The following is a 26,464-nucleotide window of genomic DNA, read 5'->3' on the forward strand; positions in this document are numbered from 1 at the left end:
CTAATCAAAGACCACATGTTATATTTGATTGTCAAGATTCTCCTTCTCTTTTAGTTTAGAATAGTTCCCCACCTTCTCCATTTTTTCATGGCGTCGACTTATTGATGAGACCATTCCTAGAAGACCCCATCTTTTGGATTTATCTAATTGCTTTTTCATCTTATTTGTTCTTTATTTCCTGTATTTGTTATATACTTGGAGTGAGGTCTAAAGACTTGATTATGTTCAGATAAAATATTTAATGGCAAAAATACTTTATAGATTGTGATATTATGTAACATCTAATGTTTGACTGTCTTTAAATGGTTCAGTAAGTTTGTGACAGTCTGATCCCTCAGTTATACAATGGCACTCCGCCTACCCCCATCCCCACCGTCTTTCCCTTCAATAACAAATTATCTGTAGGTTGATACTTTGGCAACCTGGGAGTATCCAGTTTCTCATCAACTTTACGTTAAATGGTTTAGAATCCATGGATGACCTTTGCTTGAGCCAGCTTTCCCTTTAGGGTTTCCAAATTGATGATTTACTAATTTTATCATGCCCTATATATTTATTAGCTGTCATTCTTCTAATAAAGAAGAGTTGTCCCTTACTAACTCAGGCTGTTTGCTTTCCTTGAAATACAGTTCCTACTGGAAAGGCAGGACAAATGATTAATATGTTCCCACTAATTGCGAGCTATCAGAGTAAGGAGTTTCTTTAATAGCAACCTCCAATGGTGACGTGAGTCGGGGGTGTGTGTGTGTCTGATGAGAGAGAGACAGAGAGAGACAGAGAGAGAAAGTGTGTGTGTGTGTGTGTGTGTGTGTGATTACTTAGATTTTCAGCGGATCAGTCTATGTATGGCAGCAGTGGGTATCAGTGAGGTTCTGAATGTATTTGAAGGTAAAGCAATAGTGTTTGCTGATGGATTGGATACAGGATGTGAGAAAGTAGAGTTAAGGACTATGCTGAAGTTTTTTGGACTGAGCAGTTAAAAAGATAGTGTTGTCACCAACTTAGGGAAAATTTCAGGTGGATTGGGTTTGGAGTGTTGGAAGTGAGAATTAGGAATTCACTTTGTGCATGTTAAGTTTGAGATGTCTCTTCGACATCCAAGTGTAGATAATCAATTTATGGATCTGAGTAAATAATTGGATATATGGACCTGGTGTTCAAGAGAATAGACTGGGCCAGAAATAGAAATGTGGATATCAAAAGCATGTAGATGCTATTTAAAGATATGACATTGGATGGAATCACTAAGGGTTGTATACTGAGAGGCAAGAGAAGAGAGCCAAGGACTAAGTCTTGGGGCACTCCAGTGTTAAGGGTCTAGGAGAAGATGAGGAACCAGCAAATAATGTAGATGACGAACAACTTGTAAAGTAGGAGGAAAACAGAGAATGTGGCATTTTGGAAGCTAAATAGAGGAAGGAATGATTAACTGTCAAATGCCTCTGACAGGTCATTGAAGGACTGAAAATTGACCGTTGGAGGGAGGTCAAAACTAGCAGTTTTGGTGGAATTGGGTGATATTAAGAGATAATGGGAAGAGTAGAATTGGAGACATTGACAATTGACAACTTTATCAAGCAGTTGCTACAAAGGGGTACAGACTAAATGGGATGGTAGATGGCAAGGGAGTGGGCTTGAGAGATTTTTTAAGATGAGAGAGAGAACGTGTTTGTATGCTGATGGGTACGACTGAGTGGAAAGGGGAGAGCTGGTGATACAGGGGAGAGAGTTGAGAATTATTTGGAGCGGTGTTCTTGAGGATAGGGAAAATGGAGTTTGGTGCTTAAGTGGGTGGATTAACATTTTATAGGAGGATAGAGAGTTTATCATAAGAGGTATAAAGGCAATATATGTAGGTATAGTTGGGTAGGTGTGATTGGGAGTTTGTAGAAGTCCAATTGATCTAATTTTCTTACTGAGAGCAAGGACATCAGCTGTGAGGATGAGAGAGGAGGTATTGGAGGTTAGGAGAGGAGGTAGGGAAGTACAGTTATGTGCTGCACAATGATGTTTCGGTCAACAATGGACCACATATATGACAGTGGTTGCGTTAAGATTATAATGAAACAGGAACACATAGCTGAAAAAGAGGCCCAAGAAAAGGAAACTACAGGAGAACAACCCCCAAGAAAATTCACAGTAAAGGGTTTAGCAGAAGCTTTTCAGCAAGCTCCTTAAAAAATTTGAAAGCATGGGCCGGCCACGGTAGCTCACGCCTGTAATACTAGCAATTTGGGAAGCCGAGGCGGGTGGATCACTTGAGGTCAGCAGTTCGAGACCAGCCTGGCCAACATGGTGAAACCCCGTCTCTACCAAAAACAGAAAAATTAGCCAGGCATGGTGGTGCACACCTGTAATCCTGGCTACTAGGGTGGCTGAGGCAGGAGAATCACTTGAACCCGAGAGGTGGAGATTGCAGTGAGCCGAGATCACGCCACTGCACTGCAGCCTGGGCGACAGAGCAAGACTCCGTCTCAAAAAAAAAAAAAAAAGTTTGAAAACATGGACCCCAACACTGACCAAGGTTTTTATTAATAGAGAGGAATGTACATGGTGCATTATCTACTTACAAGCAAATCTGTGACAGGCAAACCATCATGGCATGGACATATTTCTGAAAAGAGCGACACCTCCTCAAGAAGAGCCTCAGGTCCTTCAGGAGGTATTCCAGAAGAAGACATTGTTATCATAGATGACCACTTCATGAGTGGTATTGCCCCTAAACATCTTCTAGTGGGAAAAGATGTGGAGATGGAAGACAGTGATATTGATGATTCTGATCCTGTGTAGGGCCTAGGCTCATGTGTGTGTTTGTGTCTTAGTTTTTAACAAAAATGTTTAAAGAGCTTAAATCTTTTTTTTTTGAGATGGAGTTTTGTTCTCCTTGCCCATGCTGGAGTGCAGTGGCGCAATCTCGGCCTCACTGCAGCCTCCGCCTCCCGGATTCAAGCCATTCTCCTGCCTCAGCCTCCCGAGTAGCTGGGATTACAGGCACCTGCCACTAAGCGTGGCTAATTTTTTGTATTTTTAGTGGAGATGGGGTTTCACCATGTTGGTCAGGCTGGTCTTGAACTCCTGACCTCAGGTGATCCACCTTCCTCAGCCTCCCAAAGTGCTGGGATTACAGGTGCGAGCCACCGCACCTGGCCAACAAGTCTTAAAAATACAAAAAAGCTTATAGAATAAGGACATAAAGAAAAAAAATTTTTGTACAGCTGTACAAAGTGTTTTAAGCTAAGCGTTATTACAAAAAAGTCAAAAAGTTAAAAAATATTAAAAAGCTTATAAGGTAAAAAAGTTACAGTAAGCTAAGCTTAATTTATTTTAATTTATTGAAGAAAGAAATATTAAAAAAATTTTAACCTAAATATATAGTGTTTATAAAATATAGTGTTAGTAGTGTCCAGCAATGTCTTAGACCTTCATATTCACTCGCTAACTTACCCAGAGCAACTTCTGGTCCTGCATGCTCTATTCTTGGTAGGTGTCCTACACAGGTGTACCATTTTAAATCTTTTATACTTGCTACATAATATTAAATATGTCCAGTTTTTTTTTTTTTTTTTTTGAGACGGAGTCTCGCGCTGTGTCACCCAGGCTGGAGTGCAGTGGCGCGATCTCGGCTCACTGCAAGCTCCGCCTCCCAGGTTCACGCCATTCTCCTGCCTCAGCCTCCGAGTAGCTGGGACTACAGTCGCCCGCCACCACGCCCGGCTAGTTTTTTGTATTTTTAGTAGAGACGGGGTTTCACCATGTTAGCCAGGATGGTCTCGATCTCCTGACCTCGTGATCCACCCGCCTCGGCCTCCCAAAGTGCTGGGATTACAGGCTTGAGCCACCGCGCCCGGCCTATGTCCAGTTTTTTTTTGAGGTGGAGTCTCCCTCTGTCACCCAGGAGACCCTAAGCTTTCTCTTCTGGGTCTGAGTAGGCAGGAAGTGAAGACCGAGGCAGAGCTGTGAATGGTCTGGCCAAACTTTGAGGAGTCTTCTAATGCACTCTCTTTTCCTATTTATTTTTGCTCCAGGTCTTTAAAAAAACTGTCAATATACTAGTTGGTCACTAAGCTGACAGAACATAGATTCAAGTGGCCACACGTGATGAAGAATACAGACTTTACAAAAAGGGTTTATAAAAGTCACTAAACACACACACACAACAATAAATCCACAATAAGCAGCATCAACCAACCTCTGGGCATTTGGGGGTGGATAATAATCTGATCTCCATACTTGCTACATAATATTAAATATGTCCAGTTTTTTTTTTGAGATGGAGTCTCCCTCTGTCACCCAGGCTGAAGTGCAGTGGCACAATCTTGGCTCACTGCAACCTCTGTCTCCTGGGTTCAAGTGATTCTCCTGCCTCAACCTCCTGAGTACAACTGGGACTACAGGTGCACACCACCATGCCTGACTGATTTTTGTCTTTATAGTAAAGACGGTTTCACCATGTTGGCCAGGCTGGTTTTGAACTCCTGACCTCAATTGATCCGCCTGCCCCGGTCTCCCAAAGTGCTGGGATTATTACAGGTGTGAGTCACTGTGCCCGGCCTAGATAAGAAATTTAAATCAATAGTCTTAAAATGCTTTATGAGCTAAAGGAAACCAGGAGTGTGCTGTCTCACCAAATAAATAGAGAACATCCATAAAGAGATACAAAATTATGAAAAGGAACCAAACAAATTCCGGAGTTGAAAAGTACAATAACTGAAATAAAAAATTCACTGTAGAGGTTCAACAGTAGATTTGAGCAGGCAGAAGAAGCCAAGCCAAAGAAAGAACACTGTAAGTAACTCTAGGTAAAATATAAAAGCCAGTATTATTACATTTGTGGTTTGTAACTCCTTTTTTTCCTATATGACTTAAAAGACAAATACATAAAATAATAATTATGAATCTTTAAAAAAATAATTTAAACTTTTATTTTAGACTCAGGGTACATGTGCAGATTTGTTACCTGGGTATATTTTGTGATGCTGAGGTTTGGGGTACAATTCATCCCATCACCCAGGTTATAAATCTGTCAAATGGCATGCTATAAAAATGTAATTTGTGACTAACAATAGATGGGGAGGGGCAGAGATGTATAGGTGCAGAGGTTTTGTACACTATTGAAGTGAAGTTGGTATTAATTCAAACTAGGTTGTTTTAAGTTTAAAATGTTAATTATTATACCTAAAGGAACCACTAAGAAAATAATTAAAAACTAAACAGAAAAGAGAAGAAGGGGATCAGAATGGTGCACATACACAAAATCAAACAAAAAAGGCAGTGATAGAGGAAATGAGGAGCAAAAATATGACAGAAAACAGCTAGCAAAATGATAAAGTTCATCCTTATCTATAATTATTTTGAATGTAAATGGATTAAACTCACCAATTAACAGGCAAGAGTTTGGCAGAATGTATAAAAAATCATGATCCAGCTATGTACTGTGTATGAGGAACTTGCTTTAGATTTAGAGATACAAATAGCTTGAAACTGAAAGTATGGAAACATACTTTGTGCAAGCATTATGCTGGAGAGACCTGGGGTGGCTATACTAATATCAAAGTGGACTTTAAGACAGTAAGTTTTTACAAGAGACAATGAAAGACATAATGATAAAATGGATAACCCATTGAGAAGATATAACAGTTATAAACATACATGTACCAAACAACAGAGCCCCAGAGTATTTGAAGCAAACATTGGCAGACTTGAAGGAAACATAGTTCTGTAATTATTGGACATTTCCATACCTTACTTTCATTAATGGTTAGAACAACTAACCATTACTTGACAAAAGATGAGTAAGAAAATAGAAGACTTGAACAACGTTATAAACCAATTAGACTTTTTATATATATAGAACATTACACCCAACAACAGAATCTACATTCTTCTCAATGCACATGGAACATTCTTTAGAATAGACCATATATTAGGCCACAAAACAAGTCTCGGTTGAAATCATACAAAATATCATCTCTGACCACAACAGGTTGAAACTAGATTGCAACAATAGTGAGGGAGTAGTGAGTGATATGAAATTCAAAGCTGGGAGGATAGAGGGAGAATAGCCTGGAAGCAACAATAAAAAGCAAAAAGAAAACTGCCACATCACCTCTAGGCCTGGTAGTGTGAGGTGTCTGAGGAAAACAGCTACCATTTAACTAGGTTACAATGGCAGTGCGTTCTCAGGGTGAACCAGGTTCTGTGTGAGCACCATGGTGAAAAGAACCTTTAGATGAGAGGTTTGGATATAGGGAATTTTGCTGAGGATGGATCATGAATTCCATATGATTCTGTGGAAGTATTTCAAGGATGTGGAAAGGTATGATGGGACAGAACAGGGATTGTGCATAACAGTATGTGGATGAGAGTGTGGGGCATATTGTGGTGATTTATTTAAACAAGAATGAAGGGAGTAATGAACATGGCTCTGGTACATTCAAGTCAGGTAGTGGAGGAGAGGTTGTCAATAAGTTAAATAAGCTTTTGTGAGTTTGTTTTGAAACCCTGGCAACAATTGGTTTTTATGGGAAAATGTTTTGATACTAAATAACCATTTATAAACATTTATTTTTATATGTTTTAAAAAGTTTTTTGAGATGGAGTCTCTCTTTGTCACCCAGGCTGGAGTGCAGTGGCATGATCTTGGCTCACTGCAACCTCCGCCTCCTGGGCTGAAGTGATTCTCCTGCCTCAGCCTCCCAAGTAGCTGCTCTTATAGGTGGCTGTCACCACGCCCGGCTAATTTTTGTATTTTTAGTAGAGACGGGGTTTCAGTGTGTTGTCCGGGTTGGTCTGAAACTCCTGACCTCAGGTGATCTGCCCACCTTGGCCTCGCAAAGTGTTGGGATTACAGGCGTGAGCTGCTGTGCCTGGCCTGCAAACAAATTAGAATTAGGAAACTATTGTTACATTGAAGACATCTCATCTGTTTTTTAAAAATAGAGTGAAACAATGCCTTCTATAAATGATAAACATTAGTTTGGTTAGCTTTGTATTTTATTTGCATAATATCACAATTGTGGGAAGAACCTTACATACAAAGGTCTCATTTTCAGTATTGAGTATAAAAAGAACATAGTGTATTGTTATTGTTTGCTTTTTATTTACATTTGGCCAGTTAGTTATTGCCAGTTATTCTCACGTCACTGTTCCATTCATCTGACCTCAGCAGTATGCAAATTAGATTTGAAAATTCATAGCATTCAAAGATTCTTATGTTTCTATGTAGGGTCCTCATGGCTAGCCTGGAATTGACTTTGACATTCTGTACTTTAAAACATCGATTTATTCATCTGTAATATTTATGTACACCTGTTTTGTGGGGAACATCAACTGACAGCCAGATATACTTAGTATAAAACCCAAGAAATAAAATTAAAGGAAGAAAAATATAAAGCAAACGCTGATGGTTCTTCTGCACTTGTCAGTTTGTCTATCTGCGTCTCCACTGAGAACTAATTTGAAAAAGCAAGTTAAGAAAACACACATGTATCAGCCAGGTGTGGTGGCTCATGCCTGTAATCTCATCACTTTGGGAGGCTGAGGTGGGAGGATCACTAGAGCCCAGGAGTTCGAGATCAGCCTGAGCGACGTAGTGAGACCCCATCTCTATTAAAAAAAAAAAAAAAAAGTCGAGTGTGGGGGCATGTACCTGTAGTTCAACTACTCAGGAGGCTGAGATGGGAGGATCGCTTGAGCCTGGGAGGTCAGGGCTGCAGTGAGCCATGATCATGCCACTGCACTCCAGACTGGGTGACAGAGTGAGACCCTGTATCAAAAAAAACCCCTAAAACCAAAAAACACACAAAGAACAGAAAAGAAAACACAGATATAAACAGAACTGCAGACTAAATCTTGTGCATTATAAAATATCACTGTATTCAGTTGTGAGATTTTATTTAAATGTTAACCTGCACTGTAAATTGTGTCCATTTTTGAAATTACTTTCCTTGTGTTCTTCAGAAGATGTTCCAATGTGAAAAGGGATGTTGGCATAATAATCCTTGTATTGAATTCAGATGTTTGGTAAGATAAGGAAGAGCAGTGAAGCACTTTCTTGGCCTAGAGTATTTGATCTAATTGTTCTTAATTATTGGTAGGTGAAGGATGTTGCTTTAATTGTCCTTTCTGCACTAAGTGGAAACTTTTTTATATTTCTAGGAACCAAATGGCGAGACACCATCATCTTTATACAGAGTTGCAGCAGTACTTCTGCAATTTAATCTTATTGATTTAGATGATCTTTATGTACATGTAAGTCAAGTGGGCTGCTAAGAATATTTGGTTGTCTGTCCCAAGGGTAGGAAAGAGGAGTAGGTAGCCACATAGCACCCCCAGGATTGGGTTGGTTCTAGGTTCTCAAGTCTTACTCTTTGAAGCCCCACTACATTGTTGCTTTTTGTTTATTTTATAAAGTGAATGAATTTAGTTCTTTGGCAGTCTATGAAAATTACATACCTTTTTGGTCACCTTTACGGAGTTTGAGTTTGGATATGAAGTTCAAGTTCTTAACTGTCATCAAGGAATAGCTCATGAGGAGAGAAGCCAAGTTCTAACCAATGTGGTTTTTTAAGCCTTTTTATTATCTACAAATGATGAGAAATACGGAGTTACCTATATACTGCTTCTTTCTCTCTAAACTGTTAATTTTAGGCATTCAGGATGAATGGGGAACTTCATTAGTATATTTTTATGTGTAGTATATTTAAAAAATATTTTTCTTGTGTTATTTGTGTGCACTAAATGACTACTATTATGCTTTTATTGCTGGACCCAGGATGTAGAAGAGTTCATGATTGTGGCAGTTTATCTCTAGTTTAACAAAAATTTAGCCATCAATTTGAAAATCTAGGCTAATAGTGTATAAATTCCTCTTCTATTAGGTTTTGCATTAGGATATCTATTATTTTAAAACAAATATGTCCAAAGGTGATATCATCTTCACTGCTTTTGAAATCACTTTATTAACATCATTGCCTATTTTTGTATACTGTGGCTACAGAGTTGAGTAAAACTTGGTCTCTACCTTGGAAGCAGTCATAGTCTAGCAAAGGAAAAAAAAATTTTGCATTATTTAATAGGTACTCTATTGGAGATATTCACAAAGCTCAGAATAGATAGTGACCGTATCTGTCTTGGGGGGCTTTTGGAAGACTTTCCCAAACTAGTTATGTTGAACTGGGATCTTGATAGACAAGTAGGGTCATCTAGGCTGAAATGGTAGAAAACTTTTTAAGTAGAATTAACTGAGTATAAAGACAGGAGTTGTTGTTGTTGTTGTTGTTGTTTTTTTTTTGAGACAGAGTCTCACTGTTACCCAGGCTGGAGTGCAGTGGTACGATCTCAGCTCACTACAACCTCCGCCTCCCGGTTCAAGCGATTCTCCTGCCTCAGCCTCCCAAGTAGCTGGGATTACAGGTGCACGCCACCATGCCCAAGTAATTTTTGTATTTTTAGTAGAGATGGGGTTTCACCGTGTTGGCCAGGCTGGTCTTGAACTCCTGACCTCAGGTGATCTGTCTGCCTCAGCCTCCCAAAGTGCTGGGATTACAGGCATGAGCCACCATGCCCAGCCAAGGCAGGAGATTTGAAAGGGCTTTTTTATCCCTTTATGGGACTGTCAGGAAGCTCAGAGTGGTTGGAGCCTAGGGTGATATATAGGGGGAATGAGGATGGAATAGAGAAGAGCTAAACTGCTAAGGGCTTAAGTGACATAGTAAAGAATCTGGATTTTTCTCTTGGGAGTGGAGAACCATTTCGTATTTAAAGGAGAGATGTGATGTAGAAACTGAGAATATGGAAAATTGGACAGAAAAGGGAGAATTTAAAAACCTAGATATGACTTTACAGGGAAGTATAGACCGGCATATGTGGAAAGTACAAATTGATGATAGATTTATTACTCATTATGATTGCATTTAACAGTAAATGTAAGCAGACTAAGTGGTCCTGTTAATATGACAAAGATTGTCAAATGGAATTAAAAATGAGTTTATTATTTTTATGAGAAACAGCTTAAACCTAAGGATAATGAAATGTTGATAGTAAAAGGATGAGAAAATATATCAGCAAACTTATTATTGTTGGACAAAATAGACTTTTTGGCAGAAGGAGATAAAGAGGGCTACTTCATAATAACAAGATTGTGTTCACTAGGAAGATAAAAACAGTTCTAACTTTACATGTATCTAATGACATATTCTCAAAATACACAGAAATAAAAGTTGAGAGAACTATAAGAAGAAGCAGTTTGCCCATTAGAGGGAGTTGTAATTGTCTGGGTAAAAGGTAAGGACCTATGGCCGGGCGCGGTGGCTCACGCTTGTAATCCCAGCACTTTGGGAGGCCAAGGCGGGCAGATCACCTGAGGTCAGGAGTTGAAGACCAGCCTGACCAACATGCTGAAATCCCATCTCTAGTAAAAGTACAAAATTACCCCGGGGGTGGTGGCCCATGCCTGTAATCCCAGCTACTCGAGAGGCTGAGACAGAATTGCTTGAACCTGGGAACTGGAGGTTGCGGTGAGCCGAGATCGTGCCATTTCACTCCAGCCTGGGCAACAAGAGCGAAACTGTCTCAAAAAAAAAAATAAAAAAAAATAAAAAAATAAAAAATAAAACAAGAGGACCTGTGTGCCAGGTGTATAAGTACAGCAATAAAAATGTGTTTGATTGCCAGGGGAGAACATACAGAATGAGAAAAAGTCTTGCTTACTTCCTTGCACCAGTCCATAGTGACTTTTCTCTCTCCTTCCTTTTTTTTTTTTTTTTTTCGATTAATGGAATGGAATCTATAATGTTTAATATTTCATTATTATTTTCATTTACTGTTTATGTTAAACCTAATTAATGAAATAGATTATGCATTTTTAGGGGGCAGGAACATTTCTTTTATAGCTTATAGTGACTAGCAGAAACTACTAAGTAATGGTTTGTTGCCTGAATTTTTCTTTGTGTTAGGGTTATTTTATAAATGTCTACATTAATCATCTTTCACTCATACAAGGTGACTGTACTTGAGATACTTGAGCCTTTTTCATAATGGAGGGTTGACTATGCACATAGTACTTTTCCTTTTGCAATAAACTAGTAACTGGCTTGTGACTTAAGTTAAATAAGCTTCTAGAAGAAGTGAGATGTCAAGTTACTAATAATTTTTCTACCTAAAATTTTTCATTTAGATGATTTAAATTTATCCCTTCGTGTTATTCAGTAGCTCACCTTTCCCGTATTGGATCCATATTGCAATGCTTTATTTAATTTGGAGTTTAGCCTTTAATGGGGAAATTTGTAATGTTTTTAATGGAACTGCTATATATTTTCTTGGGTAAACTAATAAATTCAATGGAAAACATCACTGTTGTGGTATTATATTACTTTAGGGACTCTATCAGACAGAAGATGTGAAACTTTGAGCTGCGACTTGATTTTAAAAGGGGTACAGAATTCAGGTACTTAATTCTGTCAAATTATAAGAAAATAACTGGAATTTACTTAGAAGGCAAATGGTCATGAATAAGTTAGACTTCTTATTTTTAGTTTTATCAGTTGAGAATAGTGTTTGCTTTTTATGTGAACAGGTAGTTGGTATTAGCTGTTTTATGAAATTTTAATGTACCATTTTTAGCTTCTTCCAGCTGATAATTGCATTATGGATGAACATAAACGAGAAATTGCAGAAGCTAAGCAAATTGTTAGAAAGCTTACCATGGTTGTGTTGTCTTCTGAAAAAATGGATGAGCGAGAGAAAGAAAAGGAAAAAGAAGAGGAGAAAGTAGAGAAGGTATGTAATTCATTCTAGTAAGATTAAGTGTCTTCTGGATTTTGAATTATGAAATTTAACTTCTAAATAGTCATTTATGGAAGAATAATTTCTTAGTTTTCATTTTGCTGAAACCTCATTTTCTGGATCATTTGCTCCAGTGGTTTTATTTTTAATCTGAATGGCTCCTTTTTAAGAGAAGCTGTCATATTTTTTTCTTGTATAAATTTCAAAATGTTTTCTAAGTAAAATCACAAGAGGTATTGACTTTAATTGTCCTCTGTGTATTAGTGGCCCTCAAATCCTAAAGGGATTCTCATAGATGATAAATTCTGGTTTCCTGTGGCACGACATAACATTAAGTAGAACTTAATTCCAAGTCTATAAACTGTAATGCCTGTGTCTGTTTTTTTTTTAAATTAATTTATTATTATTTTTGAGACAGGGTCTCACTCTTTCACCCAGGCTGGAGTTCAGTGACATGATTACAGCTCATTGCAGTCTTCTGCTTCCTAGACTCAAGTAATTCTCCCGCCTTAGCCTCCTGAGTAGCTGGGACTACAGGCATGCACCACCACACCTGGCTAATTTTTGTATTTTTTGTAGAGATGGGATTTTGCCATGTTGCCCAGGCTTGTCTCAAACTTCTGAGCTCAAGTGATCTGCCCACCTCAACCTCCCAAGTTCCTGGGACTATAGGTGTGAGCTGCTGCGCCTGGCCCTGATGTTTTTTCAATAGCTAAAAATTTTGATTGTACTTTCAGGAATATATTGTTTAATTTCCCATGAATAACAAATATTTTTGATGTGTTGCTTAGGTCAATTTTTTAAGTGATGAAGTATTAAGATTTCTTGATGTCTGTATCCTGAGTATCTTAGTTTTGACTATTCATTTTTAGCCACCTGATAACCAAAAACTTGGCTTGTTGGAAGCCTTATTAAAGATTGGTGATTGGCAACATGCACAGAACATTATGGATCAGATGCCTCCATACTATGCAGCTTCACACAAGCTAATAGCCCTTGCTATTTGCAAGCTCATTCATATAACTATTGAGCCTCTCTACCGAAGGTATGTATCTGTATACTTTACTAATCATTGAGGTAGAAATAGCTTAGGACTACAACAAATTCTGTATTTATCTTATCTCCTCAAACCAAGCATGTATTATAGTACCTTTTATCAAAAGATAAGAAGTATTCACAGAGTGTATCAGTCTGATATATATTAATCAGTGACTTGTCTTCTAACGTCTACACCAGGGATTCTAGAATGTGTGCTGCAGTGTAGTCTAAAAACTACAAGTTAGACTTCTAGGTTACGTTTGTTCCATTGAGAGTTGAAACCCCATTCTTCTGGTTTTGACTTTTCCTCCTCTCAGTGGTTGGGAGGGGCAAAGAAGAATTCCTTAAGTTTTTTCTTAGTGTAATTTTTCTCTATCCTGGCTGAGTGGCTCTGAGTGAGGACATTGCCTTTCTGATTCCCTTACCTTTCCTGGCATATAGGTTGCTGTTCTGGAAATTACTAGTGCAGCCTCTCTTATCATCCCTGGTTACTATGTCGTCTAGTCCTTTAGCTTTCTGCCTACTTGCAGGATACTTAGGAGCAGTATTGATAGCAGCTCTGGCTACAGCCCCATAGATCAGAGCCTGCCTCAAAAGCCTCAGCCTTGTGACTTTTGTGTAGCTGCTGGTTGCTGCCGTCAGTGTCACCTCATGGGCCGTGGACCATGCAGGCTTCTTAGAGAGTGACCCCTGTGACTCCACAGTGGGACACCTGCTGAGCAGGTGGGAACTCTGGGTGTGATCTCCTGAAGTGACCCTCTTTAATTACGTGACTCACTTTCGCTACCACCACATTCTACATACTCTAGGTTGTGGAATCCAGATTGAGAAATGTCAATGTCAGTTGACTTGAATCAGTGTTGTTATATCCATATTTTTCTGTTTCATCTTTCAGTGTATCTTAGGTCCATCCCTTGTTTCCCATTCCCATATCCAAGTTCACGATACTGGCCAAGTTTAAAAGCAGATTCAGTTGGTGCATGTTAGATGTTCCTTGAAATCCGCACTTCTCTGATTAAGCAGTTAATTTGGAGCATTCTCCTCTGAGTTCTGATTTTTTTTTTTTTTCTCTAATGACTGTTGTTTTTATGTGTTTCTACCAGTTGAGAATTATCTGGTATAATAAAGTTAGGCACAATTGAAATGTAGAAAGCAAATATGAGCAAGAAAACATTTCGCTGATTAAGATAACTTTGTTAACTTAAAATGATAGATATTGTAGTGTGTGTGTATAGTTATATTTATTATATATATATATTTATTTATTTATTTTACTTTTTAAAATAGAGTTGGTGTTCCTAAAGGTGCTAAAGGCTCACCTGTTAATGCTTTGCAAAACAAGAGGGCACCAAAACAAGCTGAGAGCTTTGAAGATTTGAGGAGAGACGTGTTCAATATGTTCTGTTACCTTGGTCCTCACCTTTCTCACGATCCCATTTTATTTGCAAAAGTGGTGCGCATAGGCAAGTCATTTATGAAGGAGGTAAGTAAGATTTTTCTTACAAACCTAAATTTTGAAATGAAAATGTTCTGAGTGTACTTGTGTTATGAGTATCTTTAGAAATAAAAGTATGAACCTCAGTTAATAAAGGGTTATGTTGAGTGAGGTTTGTGGAAAATTCCAGTGTGTCCTAACCATATACAGTCACGTGTTGCTTAATGACAGGTGAGAAATGCATCATTAGGTGATTTGTCATTGTGCAAACGTCAGAGAGTGTACTTCTACAAGCCTAGATGGTGTGACCTACTACATAACCTAGGCTATATGGTATGGCCTGTTACTCCTAGGCTACAAATCTGTACAGAATGTTACCATACTGAATACTATGGGCAGTTGTAATACACTGTTAAGTATTTGTGTATCTGAACATATCTAAACATATAAAAGGTAATACCTTGCACTAAGTTGTTAGGACAACCATGATATCACTAGGCAATAGGAATTTTTTAGCTCTAGTATAGTATTATATGACCCTGGTCGTATATGTGGTCCATCAACCGAAACATTGTTAAATGGTGCATAACTGTATATATTAATATAACCCAAATCTAGCTAGATTATTAGTTAAGTCCCTCACATGGGAAAATATACTTCAGACAAGTGGCCGCTTTTTGAATTCCCTTATAATTAGTGGTTACCTTGCATTCTTTTCCTCTGCTTACCATCTAGTCATTTTCTTGAGTGTAGTTGTCAATCATTGCTGCTATGTGTAAGAAGTCTTTTCAGCCTCAGACTGTTGAGGACCCATTTTTTTTTTTTAGTAAGATTTTTATTGAAATAAAACATACATATGGAAAAATACAGCTCAGTGACTTTCCCTAAACTAAGCACCCATATGTCCACTACCCAAATCAAAAAATAGAATAGTACCTGCAACCCAGAGTCTTTCTCATACTCCATTCTAGTTATTATCCTAACGTAAACATTTATGCTTTTTTAAAAAATCAACTTTGAGGTATAATTTAAATACAGTAAACTTCTACAATTTTAAGTGTACAATTCGATGAGTTTTGACAAATGCATACAGTTGTATGTTCACCACTACAATCATGATATAGAAGTTCCCGCCTTCCATTGCTGTTCCTGGCAACCTCTGATAGGCTTTCCATCACTATAGTTTTGCTTTTTCTACATCTTAATTAATAAATGGAATCATATGGTATATACTCTTCTCTGTCTAGTTTCTTCCACTTAGGCTTTCGAGATTTATCCAAGTTGCATGTGTCAGTAGTTTCCTTTATTGCTGAGTGATATTTTATTACATAGGCGTACCAGAGTGTAGCCACCAGTTGATGGGCATTTGGGTTGTTTCTACTTGGAGGCTATTGTAGCGCTGCTTTCAATATTCTTGCACAAGCCTTTTGGGAGGCATGTGTTTTTGTGTCTCTAGGAGTGGGATTGATGGGTCATATGAGTAAGTATATGTTTAATTTCATAAAAAATTACCAAACTGTTTCAAAGCGTCTGTACCATTTTGCATTCCTAAGAGCTGTTGTATGAGACTTCTAATTGTTCCACATTCCCACCAACACCTGGTGTTGTCACTCTTTTAAATTTTAGTCATTCTAGTGGGCATGTAGTGGTGTCTCGCTGAACTTTTAATTTCGTTCCGGTGACTAGGGATGTTGATCATCTTTTCATGTGCTTATTTGCCATTTATAGTTATCTTTAGTGAAATGTCTGTTCATATCTCTTGCACATTTTTAAGTTGGATTATTTGTCTTTTTATTATTGAGTTGTAAGAGTTCTTTATTCTGGATGCAAGGTCTTACCAGACATGTGATATTTGGAAATTGTTTTCTTAGTCTGATTTGCCTTTTCATTTTGTTAACTATTTTTTAACAGCAAAAAAATTTTAACGTTTGATTAATTCCAATTTAGTAGTATTTTTCTTTTATGGTTTGCTTTTCATGCTCTAAGAAATCTTTGCCCAGCCCAAGGTTTTAAAGCTGAAAAGAATTATACATAGTTTCTTTAAAGTTGTGAAACATGACAACTGAAAAAACATCTAGACATTGTTAAAAAGCACAAATGCAGGGTGTCTTCAGTGTTTGGTGATTATATCTAATTTGAATTTTCGACAACAGTAACTGTATAGAAATACTAATGGCTATTGTATATTAATTTCTTGACATCTGAAATATTTGACTTGCCTTTTTATACTTAGCTGGTAGTTTTTTTTGTTTGTTTTTGAGATAGGGTTGCACTTTGTCATGAAGGCTGGAGTGTAAGTGGCACCACCATGGCTCACTGCAGCCTTGATCTCTCACGCTGAAGGGATCTTCCTGCCTCAGCAGCCCAAGTAGCTGGGAGCACAGGTGCATGCTGCCATGCCTGGCTAATTTTTTTTAATATTTGTAGAGACAAAGTCTCTCTATGTTGCCTAGGTAGGTTGTTTTTAGTGCCCACAAATTTAAATTATGTAAAGGTACTCTAAAGAAATCTGTTAAGTAGTTAATTATTACTATATATTGCTTATTATGTAATATTCATATGAAATGAAAGTATATCATTTCTAAATGTTGGGAACATTCTAAGTCCTCTGTTCTAGCTATTTTGAAATATACAATACATTGTTAACTGTAGTCACCCTACTCTGCTATTGAACATGGGAATTCATTCCGTCAATCTAACTGCATATTTGTACCTATTAATCAACGTCTGTTTATTCCCCCTCACCCCCAGCCTCTGTTATCTGTCATTCTAGCCTCTCCCTCCATGAGACCACTTTTTGTTTTGTTTTGTTTTGTTTTTGAGATGGAGTTTTGCTCTTGTCGCCCAGGCTGGAGTGCAGTGGTGCGATCTTGGCTCACTGCAACCTCCGCCTCCTGGGTTCAAGTAATTTTCCTGCTTCAGCCTCCCGAGTAGCTGGGATTACAGGTGCCCGCCACCAAGCCCAACTAGTTTTCGTATTTTTAGTAAAGACGGGGTTTCACCATGTTTGCCAGGCTGGTCTCGAACTCCTGACCTCAGGTGATCTGACCTTCTCAGCATCCCAAAATGCTGGGATTACAGGCGTGAATCACTGTGCCCAGTCATGAGACCACTTTTTTAGCTTTCACATGAGTGAAAACATATGATATTTGTCTTTCTGTGCCTGGCTTATTTCACTTAACATAAAGACCTCTAGTTCCATCAACATTGCTGCAAATGATATGATTTCATTCTTTTTTTATGGCTGAATAGTATTCCATTGTGTATATATACATCACATTTTATTCATTCATCAATTGATGGGCACTTAATAGGTTGATTCCATAACTTTGCTGTTGTGAGTAGTATTGCAGTAAACATGAGGGTACAGGTATCCTTTTGATATATTGATTACTTTTCCTTTTGATAAATACCTGGTAATGGGATTGCTTGTAACAAATTATCACATGTACCCCACAAATATGTACAAATATTTGTACCAATAAAAAAATTTAAAGAAATTTAGGAAATATAGTAATGTTTCACTCTTGATTTTTATTGTCTGAAAAGGATGATTCATGTTAGCTAGTGCCTGCTCAAGAAACAGAAGGGCTGTATTTTTTCCAGTGCATCATATCAGATGCACATGAAGTCACTTTGTTCCATTGCTAGTGATGTTAACTTTATCATTTGGTTAAGGTGATCTCTGCCAGGTTTCTCCACTATACAGTTACTGTTTTTTCCCTTTGTTATTAAGATACGTCTTGCGGGAAGATATAATACTTTGAGACTATATAAACAGCCTGTTTCTCCTCATACTTTCACCTACCTAATGCTGCTCTTTTTACTTGAAAATCTTAATGTTCAGGTCTCTTGTTCTGAAATTCTTTATTTGGTTACAAGTATGAAACTTGTGAGCAGGAGACCAAACCTCCAACTCATGGAAGTCCTGTACATAACCATATACAATATTATTACCAAGATACACACTTGGTAGAGCTGTCACACTTCCCCTCTTGCCTTCTCCATTGCATTCATCCTGTACACCCATTCTGCCCTAGTTGTGCCAGGTTCCTGCATTAACTCCAGTCTATTCTTGCAGAGATGAAGGGCAGAAGGGAAGAGAAAAATGTTAATTTTGACCATAGAGACCAGTGTAAGAAGAAATCTGCATTTTCTCATTACTAAGTTTGTGATGGAAAAGTGAATATTTACAGTTATCTGAGTTAGAATTTTGATCTGTTCTTACCCATAAAAGATTTTGCTGTGACAAATCATTTGTTCTGCGTTTAAAAGGGTTTTGTTGTCTAGCTTGGAATTCAAGCAGGATTTTTAAGATTGCTTCTAAAGGGTGAATATGACCTTAGTTCCAAATAATTTATTTACAATTACACTTCTTTAACAAATCTCATTTATAAGCTTAGGATTGCTTTTATATACAAATTATGCATATTTTTAAAAAGAGGCTTATATACTTATACCGGATATCACTTAACAGAATTATCTTCTAGCCCTATAGTTATTTGTAATTTATTTCTCTGATTATGTGTATATATGTTTCTTAAATTTGAGGTATGTAGTATATAGGACTAACTCCTAGTACAGTGATTCTCAAGCTTCAGCATGCATCGTAATCATCCAGAGGACTTGTTTTTGTTTGTTTGTTTGTTTTGAGACATTCCAGCTCTGTCGCCAGGCTGGAATGTGGTGGCACAACCTCAGCTCACTACAACCTCCACCTCCTGGGTTCAAGCTGTTCTCCTGCCTTAGCCTCCCAAGTAGGTGGGACTACAGGCATGCGCCACCACACCCAGCTAATTTTTGTACTTTAGGACGGGGTTTCACCATGTTGGCCAGAATGGTCTCGATCTCTTGACCTCGTGATCCGCCTGCCTCGGCCTCCCAAAGTGCTGGGATTGCAGGTGTGAGCCACTGCGCCCGGCCGAGGACTTGTTAAAATAGATTGTTGGGCCCCATCCTTGGAGTTTTTGATTCAGTAGGTCTTGAGATGAGACCTTAGAATCTGCATTTCTAGTAAGTTCTTCTGTGATATTGATGCTCCCGGCCCAAAGACCAAACTTTGAGGATTCTTGTTCTAGTCTTAAGCGGTGGAGGAGTTTGGTGGCTCTAGAATTGTTTCATATAAAATGACACATTTTGCTATAATAACATTTTCTTTAATTGTAGAGCACTAACATGCTCATCTGACATACTCAAATGTTTTTGATAGCACCTATACACTTTTTAGACTTTATTTTTTAGAGCAATTTTAAGTTCACAGCAAAATCCAGAGGAAGGTACAGAGATTTGTTATATGCCACCTGTCCCCATATGTGCATAGCCTCCCTTGTAATCAACATCTCCCACCAGAGTGGTACATTTGTTACAGGGATGAACCCACATTGATACATCAAAGTCCATAATTTACATCAGGATTTGCTTTGTGTTGTACATACTAGGGATCTCGTCAAATGTATAGAATATTATCACTGCCCTAAAAAATCCTCTGTGCTCTGCTCATTTATCCCTCTCTCCCCACAACCCCTGGCAACCACTGGGCTTTTCATTGTCTGCATGGTTTTGCCTTTTTCAGAAAGGCATATAGTTGGAATCATACGGTATGTAGCCTTTTCAGATTGTTTTCTTTCACTTAGTAAAATTATACACATTTAGGTTTCCTCTATGTCTTTTCGTGGCTTGATAGCTCATTTCTTTTTAGCACTGAATAATATTTCATTGTCTGGATGTATCACAGTTTATCCACTCACCTACTGAAGGACATGTTGGTTGCTTCCAAGTTGTGGCAATCAAGAATAAAGCTGCTGTAAGCATCTTTGTACAAGTTTTTGTGTGGACCTAGGTTTTTGATCTGCTCTGACAATCTATGTATTTTAATTGGTGCGTTTACACTGTCAGTGTTCGAAGTAATTGATGTATTTGGATTAATATTAGTATCTACCATTTTTCTTACTGTTTTCTAGTTTTTGCCCCTGTTTTTTGTTCCTGTTTTTGTCTTCCGCTCTTTTCCTGCCCTTTCTGGCCTTTTTTTGGTTAAGTTTTTTAGTGATTACCCCACAGTCTGCAATGTACATTTACAATTGATCCAAGTCCACTTTCAAACACACTATTTTGCCTCATGGGTAGTGTGAGTACCTTACAATAACAGCATAATCCTAATTCTTTCCTCCCGACATCACTGAAGTCATTCATTTGCTTACACACACACACACACACGCGCGCGCACACATGCATATGCATATGTAATCAAATACATTGTTGCTATTCTTTTGAACAAACCATTATTTTTGTTATATTAGTTAAGCATAAGAAAAATAAACATTCTTATTTTACCTTCACTTAATCTTACTTCAGTGTTTCTTTTTTTGTTTGCTTATATGTGTCCAAGTTTCTGACCTATATTATTTTCTTTCTGTCTAAAGAACTTACTTAGTATTTCTTGCAAGGCAGGTCTACTGGCAACAAATTCCCTCAGTTTTTGTCTGAGAAAGTCTTTATTTCTCCTTTACATTTAAAGTATAATTTCACAGCGTCCAGAATTCTAGGTTTTTTTTTTGTTTTTTTTTTTTAATCTTAACACGTTAAATCTTTCACTCCACTCTTGCTTAGTTTCTGAGGAGAAATGTGTTGGAGTTCTTACCCTTGCTTCTCTATAAGCAAGGTGTTCTCCCCCGCACCCAGCTTCTTTTAGGATTTTTTTCTTTTTCTTTGATTTTCTGTAGTTATAGCATGATATGCCTAGGTGTAGTTTGTTTTGTTTTATTATTTATTTATTTATTCTTTGCATCTGTCTTGCTTGGTGTTCTCTGAGTTTCCTGCATCTGTGGTTTGGTGCCTGATACTAGTTTGGGGGAAATTCTGTCATCATTGCTTCAAATATTTCTTCTCTTCCTTCCTCTCTTCTGCTATTTCCATTATGCATATGTTACAGTTTTGTAGTCCTACGGTTCTTGGATATTCTGTTCTGCCTTTTATGAGCCTTTTTTCTCTTTGCTTTTCAATTTTGCAGGCTTCTATGGAGATATCCTCAAGCTTAGAAATTTTTCCTCCTCAGCTGTGTTATTTCCTAGTAAGACCATCAAAGGCATTCTTCATTCTGTTACAGTGTTTCTGATCTGTAGGATTTCTTTTTGATTCTTTCCTTAAAATTTCCATATTTCTGCTTATATTGCCCCCTGCCCTTTTTTTTTGAGGTGGAATTTTGCTTTTGTTACCCAGGCTGGAGTGCAATGGCATGATCTTGGCTAACTGCAACCTCCACCCCCGGGTTCAAGCAGATTTCCTGCCTCAGCCTCCCTACTAGCTGGGACTATAGGCATGCACCACCACACCCAGCTAATTTTTCTATTTTTAGTAGAGATGGGGTTTCGCCTTGTTGGCCAGGCTAGTTTTGAACTCCTGACCTTAGGTGATCCGCCCACCTCAGCCTCCCAAAGTGCTGGGATTACAGGCGTGAGCCACCACGCCTGACTCCCCACCTTTTGTTTTTTTGAGACAGAGTTTTGCTCTGTCACCTAGGCTGGAGTACAATGGCATGACCTTGGCTCACTGCAACCTCTGCCTTCTGGGTTCAAGCAATTCTCATGTGTCAGCCTCCTGAGTAGCTGTGATTACAGGCACGTGCCACCATGCCTAGCTAAATTTTTGTATTTTTAGTAGAGACGGAGTTTCGCCATGTTGGCTAGGCTGGTCTAGAACTCTTGGCCTCGAGTGATTCACCTGCCTCGGCCTCCCAAAGTGCTGAGATTACAGGTGTCAAACACCGTACCCAGCCAGTCACAGAATCTTGTTTGTCTTTTTTCCCTCCTAGAAGTAAATAGCGTAAGTTCCTGTCTCTCTCTCTCTCTCTCTCTTTTTTTTAGATGGGGTCTCGCTCTTGTTGCCCAGGCTGGAGTGCAGTGGCACGATCTCTGCTCACTGCAGCCTCTGCCTCCCGGGTTCAAGCTATTCTTCTAATTCAGCCTCCTGAGTAGCTGGGATTACAGGCGTCCGCCACCACACCCGGCTAATTTTTGTACTTTTAGTACAGATGAGGTTTCTCCATGTTGGCCAGGCTGGTCTGGAACTCCTGACCTCAGATGATCTGCCCACCTCGGCTTCCCAAAGTGCTGGGATTACAGGCATGAGCCACCGTGCCCAGCCGTAAGTTCCTTTTTTTTTTGAGATAGAGTCTTGCTCTGTCACCAGGCTAGAGTGCAGTGGTGCAAGCTCAGTTCACTGCAACCTCTGCCTCCCGGGTTCAAGCGATTCTTATAAATAAAATACATTTTATTTATTGTGTTAGGAATTGGGGTAGAGAGATTCTGTGTTTATGTTTTACTCTGCCATTGTAATTCATTTGTCTAGAAAGACTATGTGGCTATTTCATATGTTGGCCCTTGGTAAAAGCCAAAGTGTTCTAAATTGATTTACAAATAAAGCTTAGTAAAACCTGAAATTAGTCAGGCAGAATATACCCCAGACTGGGTATTAGATGACATTAGGAAATAGGTGAGATAGTGATCTTGTGGTAATGTGGAGGCATGTCCTTATTCTTAGGAGACATCCTGCATTATTTTGAGAAAAGTGTCATGCCTGCAAATTTTTTTGGTCTGCCAAAAAAAGGGCAAAATGTTAACTGTTGAACTTAGAAGGTAGGTATATATAGGTGTTTAGTATACTATCCTTTCAGTTTTTATGTAAATTTGAAATTTTTCGTAATAAAAATTTGGATTGGTAGGAGGAGAATGTACCTTAGACCAGTAGTTTCAAAACTGTAGTTTATAAAACAAATGCTTTAGAACTTCGAGGCTGATGTTTACTACTTTTTGTTTTTTTGTCAGCTATTACAGGAGGGGGAGTCTGTGATTCTGCTTCATTCCACTTATTTGTTTTCAAAATTGAAAATCTGTCTTGGTTATGTAGCTTAAAACCCAAGATTCTTCATAGAGTAGTTTTAAGAAATAAATGCGAAGATTTTAGTCTGTACATGGCACACAGTGAGTACTAAATAAATTGTAGTAAGAATGAGAAGAAGGGGGAAGTTGAAAATAGTGTTTTAATTCACACAGACAGCTTCAGGTTCCAGTCTTTTCAAAAATCTTGTGTTTTTTTCCTCTCTTCTGAGACATAGTCCTGAGTAGTGTTTGAAATGTTTAAGGGGCAGAGATACTCAAAATAAGTCATTATTAATAAAAAATTATCTAGTTATGTCTACAACTTTTCCATTTATTCCATGACTCTCCAAAAACCCTCCTCCTAATAAACCTATAAACCTATATATTTTTTGTGAGTCCTGTACAGTTATGCAGCTGGATTAGCTACTGTGTCTTTATAGGGCAATTTTGGAACTTGTTTTGGGCCATTCAGCTAATGGCCTATATGGGCGTAATTGTGTCTAGTTTTATTAAACCTTTTTTTTTTTTTTGAGACGGAGTCTAGCTCTGTCGCCCAGGCTGGAGTGCAGTGGCGCAATCTTGGCTCACCGTAACCTCTGCCTCCCAGGTTCACGCGATTCTCCTGCCTCAGCCTCCTGAGTAGCTGGGATTACAGGCGCGTGCCACCATGCCCGGCTAATCTTTGTCTTTTTTTTTTAGTAGAGAAGGGTTTTCACCATGTTGGTCAGGCTGGTCATGAACTCCTGACCTTGTGATCTGCCCGTCTCAGCCTCCCAAAGTGCTGGGGCTACAGGCGTGAGCCACTGCGCCCTGCCTATTCAAACTTAAAAATTCAGTTGCTCACAGGCAAGTATAGTTTTTTTTTTTTTTTTTTTTAAATTATACTTTAAGTTCTGGGATACATGTGCAGAACATGCAAGTTTGTTACATAGGTATACACGTGCCATAGTGGTTTGCTGCACCCATCAACCTGTCATCTACATTAGGTATTTCTCCTAATGCTATCCCTCCCCTAGCCCCCCACCCCGTTACAGGCCCCTGTGTGTGATGTTCCCCTCACTGTGTCCTTGTGTTCTCATTGTTCAACTCCCACTTATGAGTGAGAACATGTGGTATTTGGTTTTCTGTTCCTGTGTTAGTTTGCTGAGAATGATGGTTTCCAGCGTCATCCACGTCCCTGCAAAGGACATGCACTCATCCGTTTTTATGGCTGCATAATATTCCATGGTGTATATGTGACACATTTTCTTTATCCAATCTATCGTTGATGGGCATTGGGTAGGTTCCAAGTCTTTGCTGTTGTGAAGTGTGCTGCAATAAACATACATGTGCATGTGTCTTTATAGTAGAATGATTTATAATCCTTTGGGTATATACCCAGTAATGGGATTGCTGGGTCAAATGGTATTTCTGGTTCTAGATCCGTGAGGAATCGCCACAGTCTTCCACAATGGTTGAACTAATTTACAACAGTGTAAAAGCATTCCTATTTCTCCACATCCTCTCCAGCATCTGTTGTTTCCTGACTTTTTAATTATCACCATTCTAACTGGCGTGAGATGGTATCTCATTGTGGTTTTGATTTGCATTCCTCTGATGACCAGTGATGATGAGCATTTTTTCATATGTTTTTTGGCTGCATAAATGTCTTCTTTTGAGAAGTGTCTGTTCATATCATTTGCCCGCTTTTTGATGGGGTTGTTTTTTTCTTGTAAATTTGTTCATTCTAGATTCTGGATATTAGCCCTTTGTCAGATGGATAGATTACAAAAATTTTCTCCCATTCTGTAGGTTGCCTGTTCACTCTGATGATAGTTTCTTTTGCTGTGCAGAAGCTCTTTAGTTTAATTAGATGCCACTTGTCAATTTTGGCTTTTGTTGCCATTGCTTTTGGTGTTTTAGTCATGAAGTCTTTGCCCATGCCTTTGTCCTAAATAGTATTGCCTAAGTTTTCTTCTAGGGCTTTTCTGGTTTTAGGTCTTACGTTTAAGTCTTTTAATCCATCTTGATTTAATTGTTGTACACAGTGTATGGAAGGGGTACAGTTTCAGTTTTCTGCATATGGCTAGCCAGTTTTCCCAACACCATTTGTTAAATAGGGGATCCTTTCCCCATTGCTTGTTTTTGTCAGGTTTGTCAAAGATCAGATGTTTGTAGATGTGTGGCGTTATTTCTGAGGCCTCTGTTCTGTTCCATTGGTCTATGTATCTGTTTTGGTACCAGTACCATGCTGTTTTTGTTACTGTAGCCTTGTAATATAGTTTGAAGTCAGGTAGCATGATGCCTCCAACTTTTTTCTTTTTGCTTAGGATTGTCTTGGGTATACGAGCTCTTTTTTGGTTCCATATGAAATTTAAAGTTTTTTCTGACTCTGTGAAAAAAGTCACTGGTAGCTTGATGGGGATAGCACTGAATCTGTAAATTACTTTGGGTGGTGTGGCCATTTTCACGATATTAATTCTTCCTATCCATGAGCATGGAATGTTTTTCCATTTGCTTGTGTCCTCTCTTATTTCCTTGAGCAGTAGTTTGTAGTTTTCCTTGAGGAGGTCCTTCACATCCCTTGTAAGCTGTATTCCTAGGTATTTTATTCTCTCTTTAGCAATTGTGAATGGGAGTTCACTCATGATTTGGCTCTCTATTATTGGTGTATAGAAATGCTTTCGATTTTTGCACATTGATTTTGTATCCTGAGTCTTTGCTGAAGTTACTTATCAGCTTAAGGAGATTTTGGGCTGAGACTATGGGGTTTTCTAAATATACGCTCATGACATCTGCAAACAGAGACAATTTGACTTCCTCTCTTCCTATTTCAGTACACTTTATTCTTTCTCTTGGCTGACTGCCCTGACTAGAACTTCCAATACTATGTTGAATAGGATTGGTGAGAGAGGGCATCCCTGTCTTGCGCTGGTTTTCAAAGGGAATGCTTCCAGCTTTTGCCCACTCAATATGATATTGGCTGTGGGTTTGTCATAAATAGCTCTTATTATTTTGAGATATGTTCCACTGATACCTAGTTTATTGAGAGTTTTTAGCATGAAAGGGTGTTGTATTTTATCGAAGGCCTTTTCTGCATCTATTGAGATAATCATGTAGTTTTTGTCATTGGTTCTGTTTATGTGATGGATTACGTTTATTGATTTATGTATGTTGAACCAGCCTTGCATCCCAGGGATGAAGCTGACTTGATTGTGGTGGATAAGCTTTTTGATGTGCTGCTGGATTCGGTTTGCCAGTATTTTATTGAGGATTTTTGCATATATGTTCATCAGGGATGTCGGCCTGAAATTTTCTTTTTTTGTTGTGTCTTTGCCAGGTTTTGGTATCAGGA

General features: G+C 38.5%; 1 protein-coding gene across 14 annotated transcripts in view; it reads left to right on the plus strand.

The window, feature by feature from the left end:
* The window catches only part of THOC2 (THO complex 2), a 132,344-nt gene that overhangs the window by 52,300 nt on the left and 53,580 nt on the right, over positions 1–26,464 (plus strand). For 12 of the 14 annotated variants that reach the window (XR_004180811.1, XR_004180812.1, XR_004180813.1 and 9 more), the window contains exons 9-12: positions 8,158–8,250; positions 11,623–11,778; positions 12,657–12,829; positions 14,110–14,305. Coding sequence is in view for 11 of the 14 variants with exons in the window: in XM_031660932.1 (XP_031516792.1) it covers positions 8,158–8,250; positions 11,623–11,778; positions 12,657–12,829; positions 14,110–14,305 (618 nt within the window). In the remaining 3 variants the exon portion in view is untranslated. Of the gene's footprint in view, positions 1–8,157; positions 8,251–11,382; positions 11,447–11,622; positions 11,779–12,656; positions 12,830–14,109; positions 14,306–26,464 lie in introns of those variants that run through there. The other 2 variants (XM_031660942.1, XM_031660941.1) reach the window with 2 other exon arrangements.

Source organism: Papio anubis, chromosome X (genome assembly GCF_008728515.1).
Source record: "Papio anubis isolate 15944 chromosome X, Panubis1.0, whole genome shotgun sequence".
In the NCBI taxonomy this organism is placed as follows: Eukaryota; Metazoa; Chordata; class Mammalia; order Primates; family Cercopithecidae; genus Papio; species Papio anubis.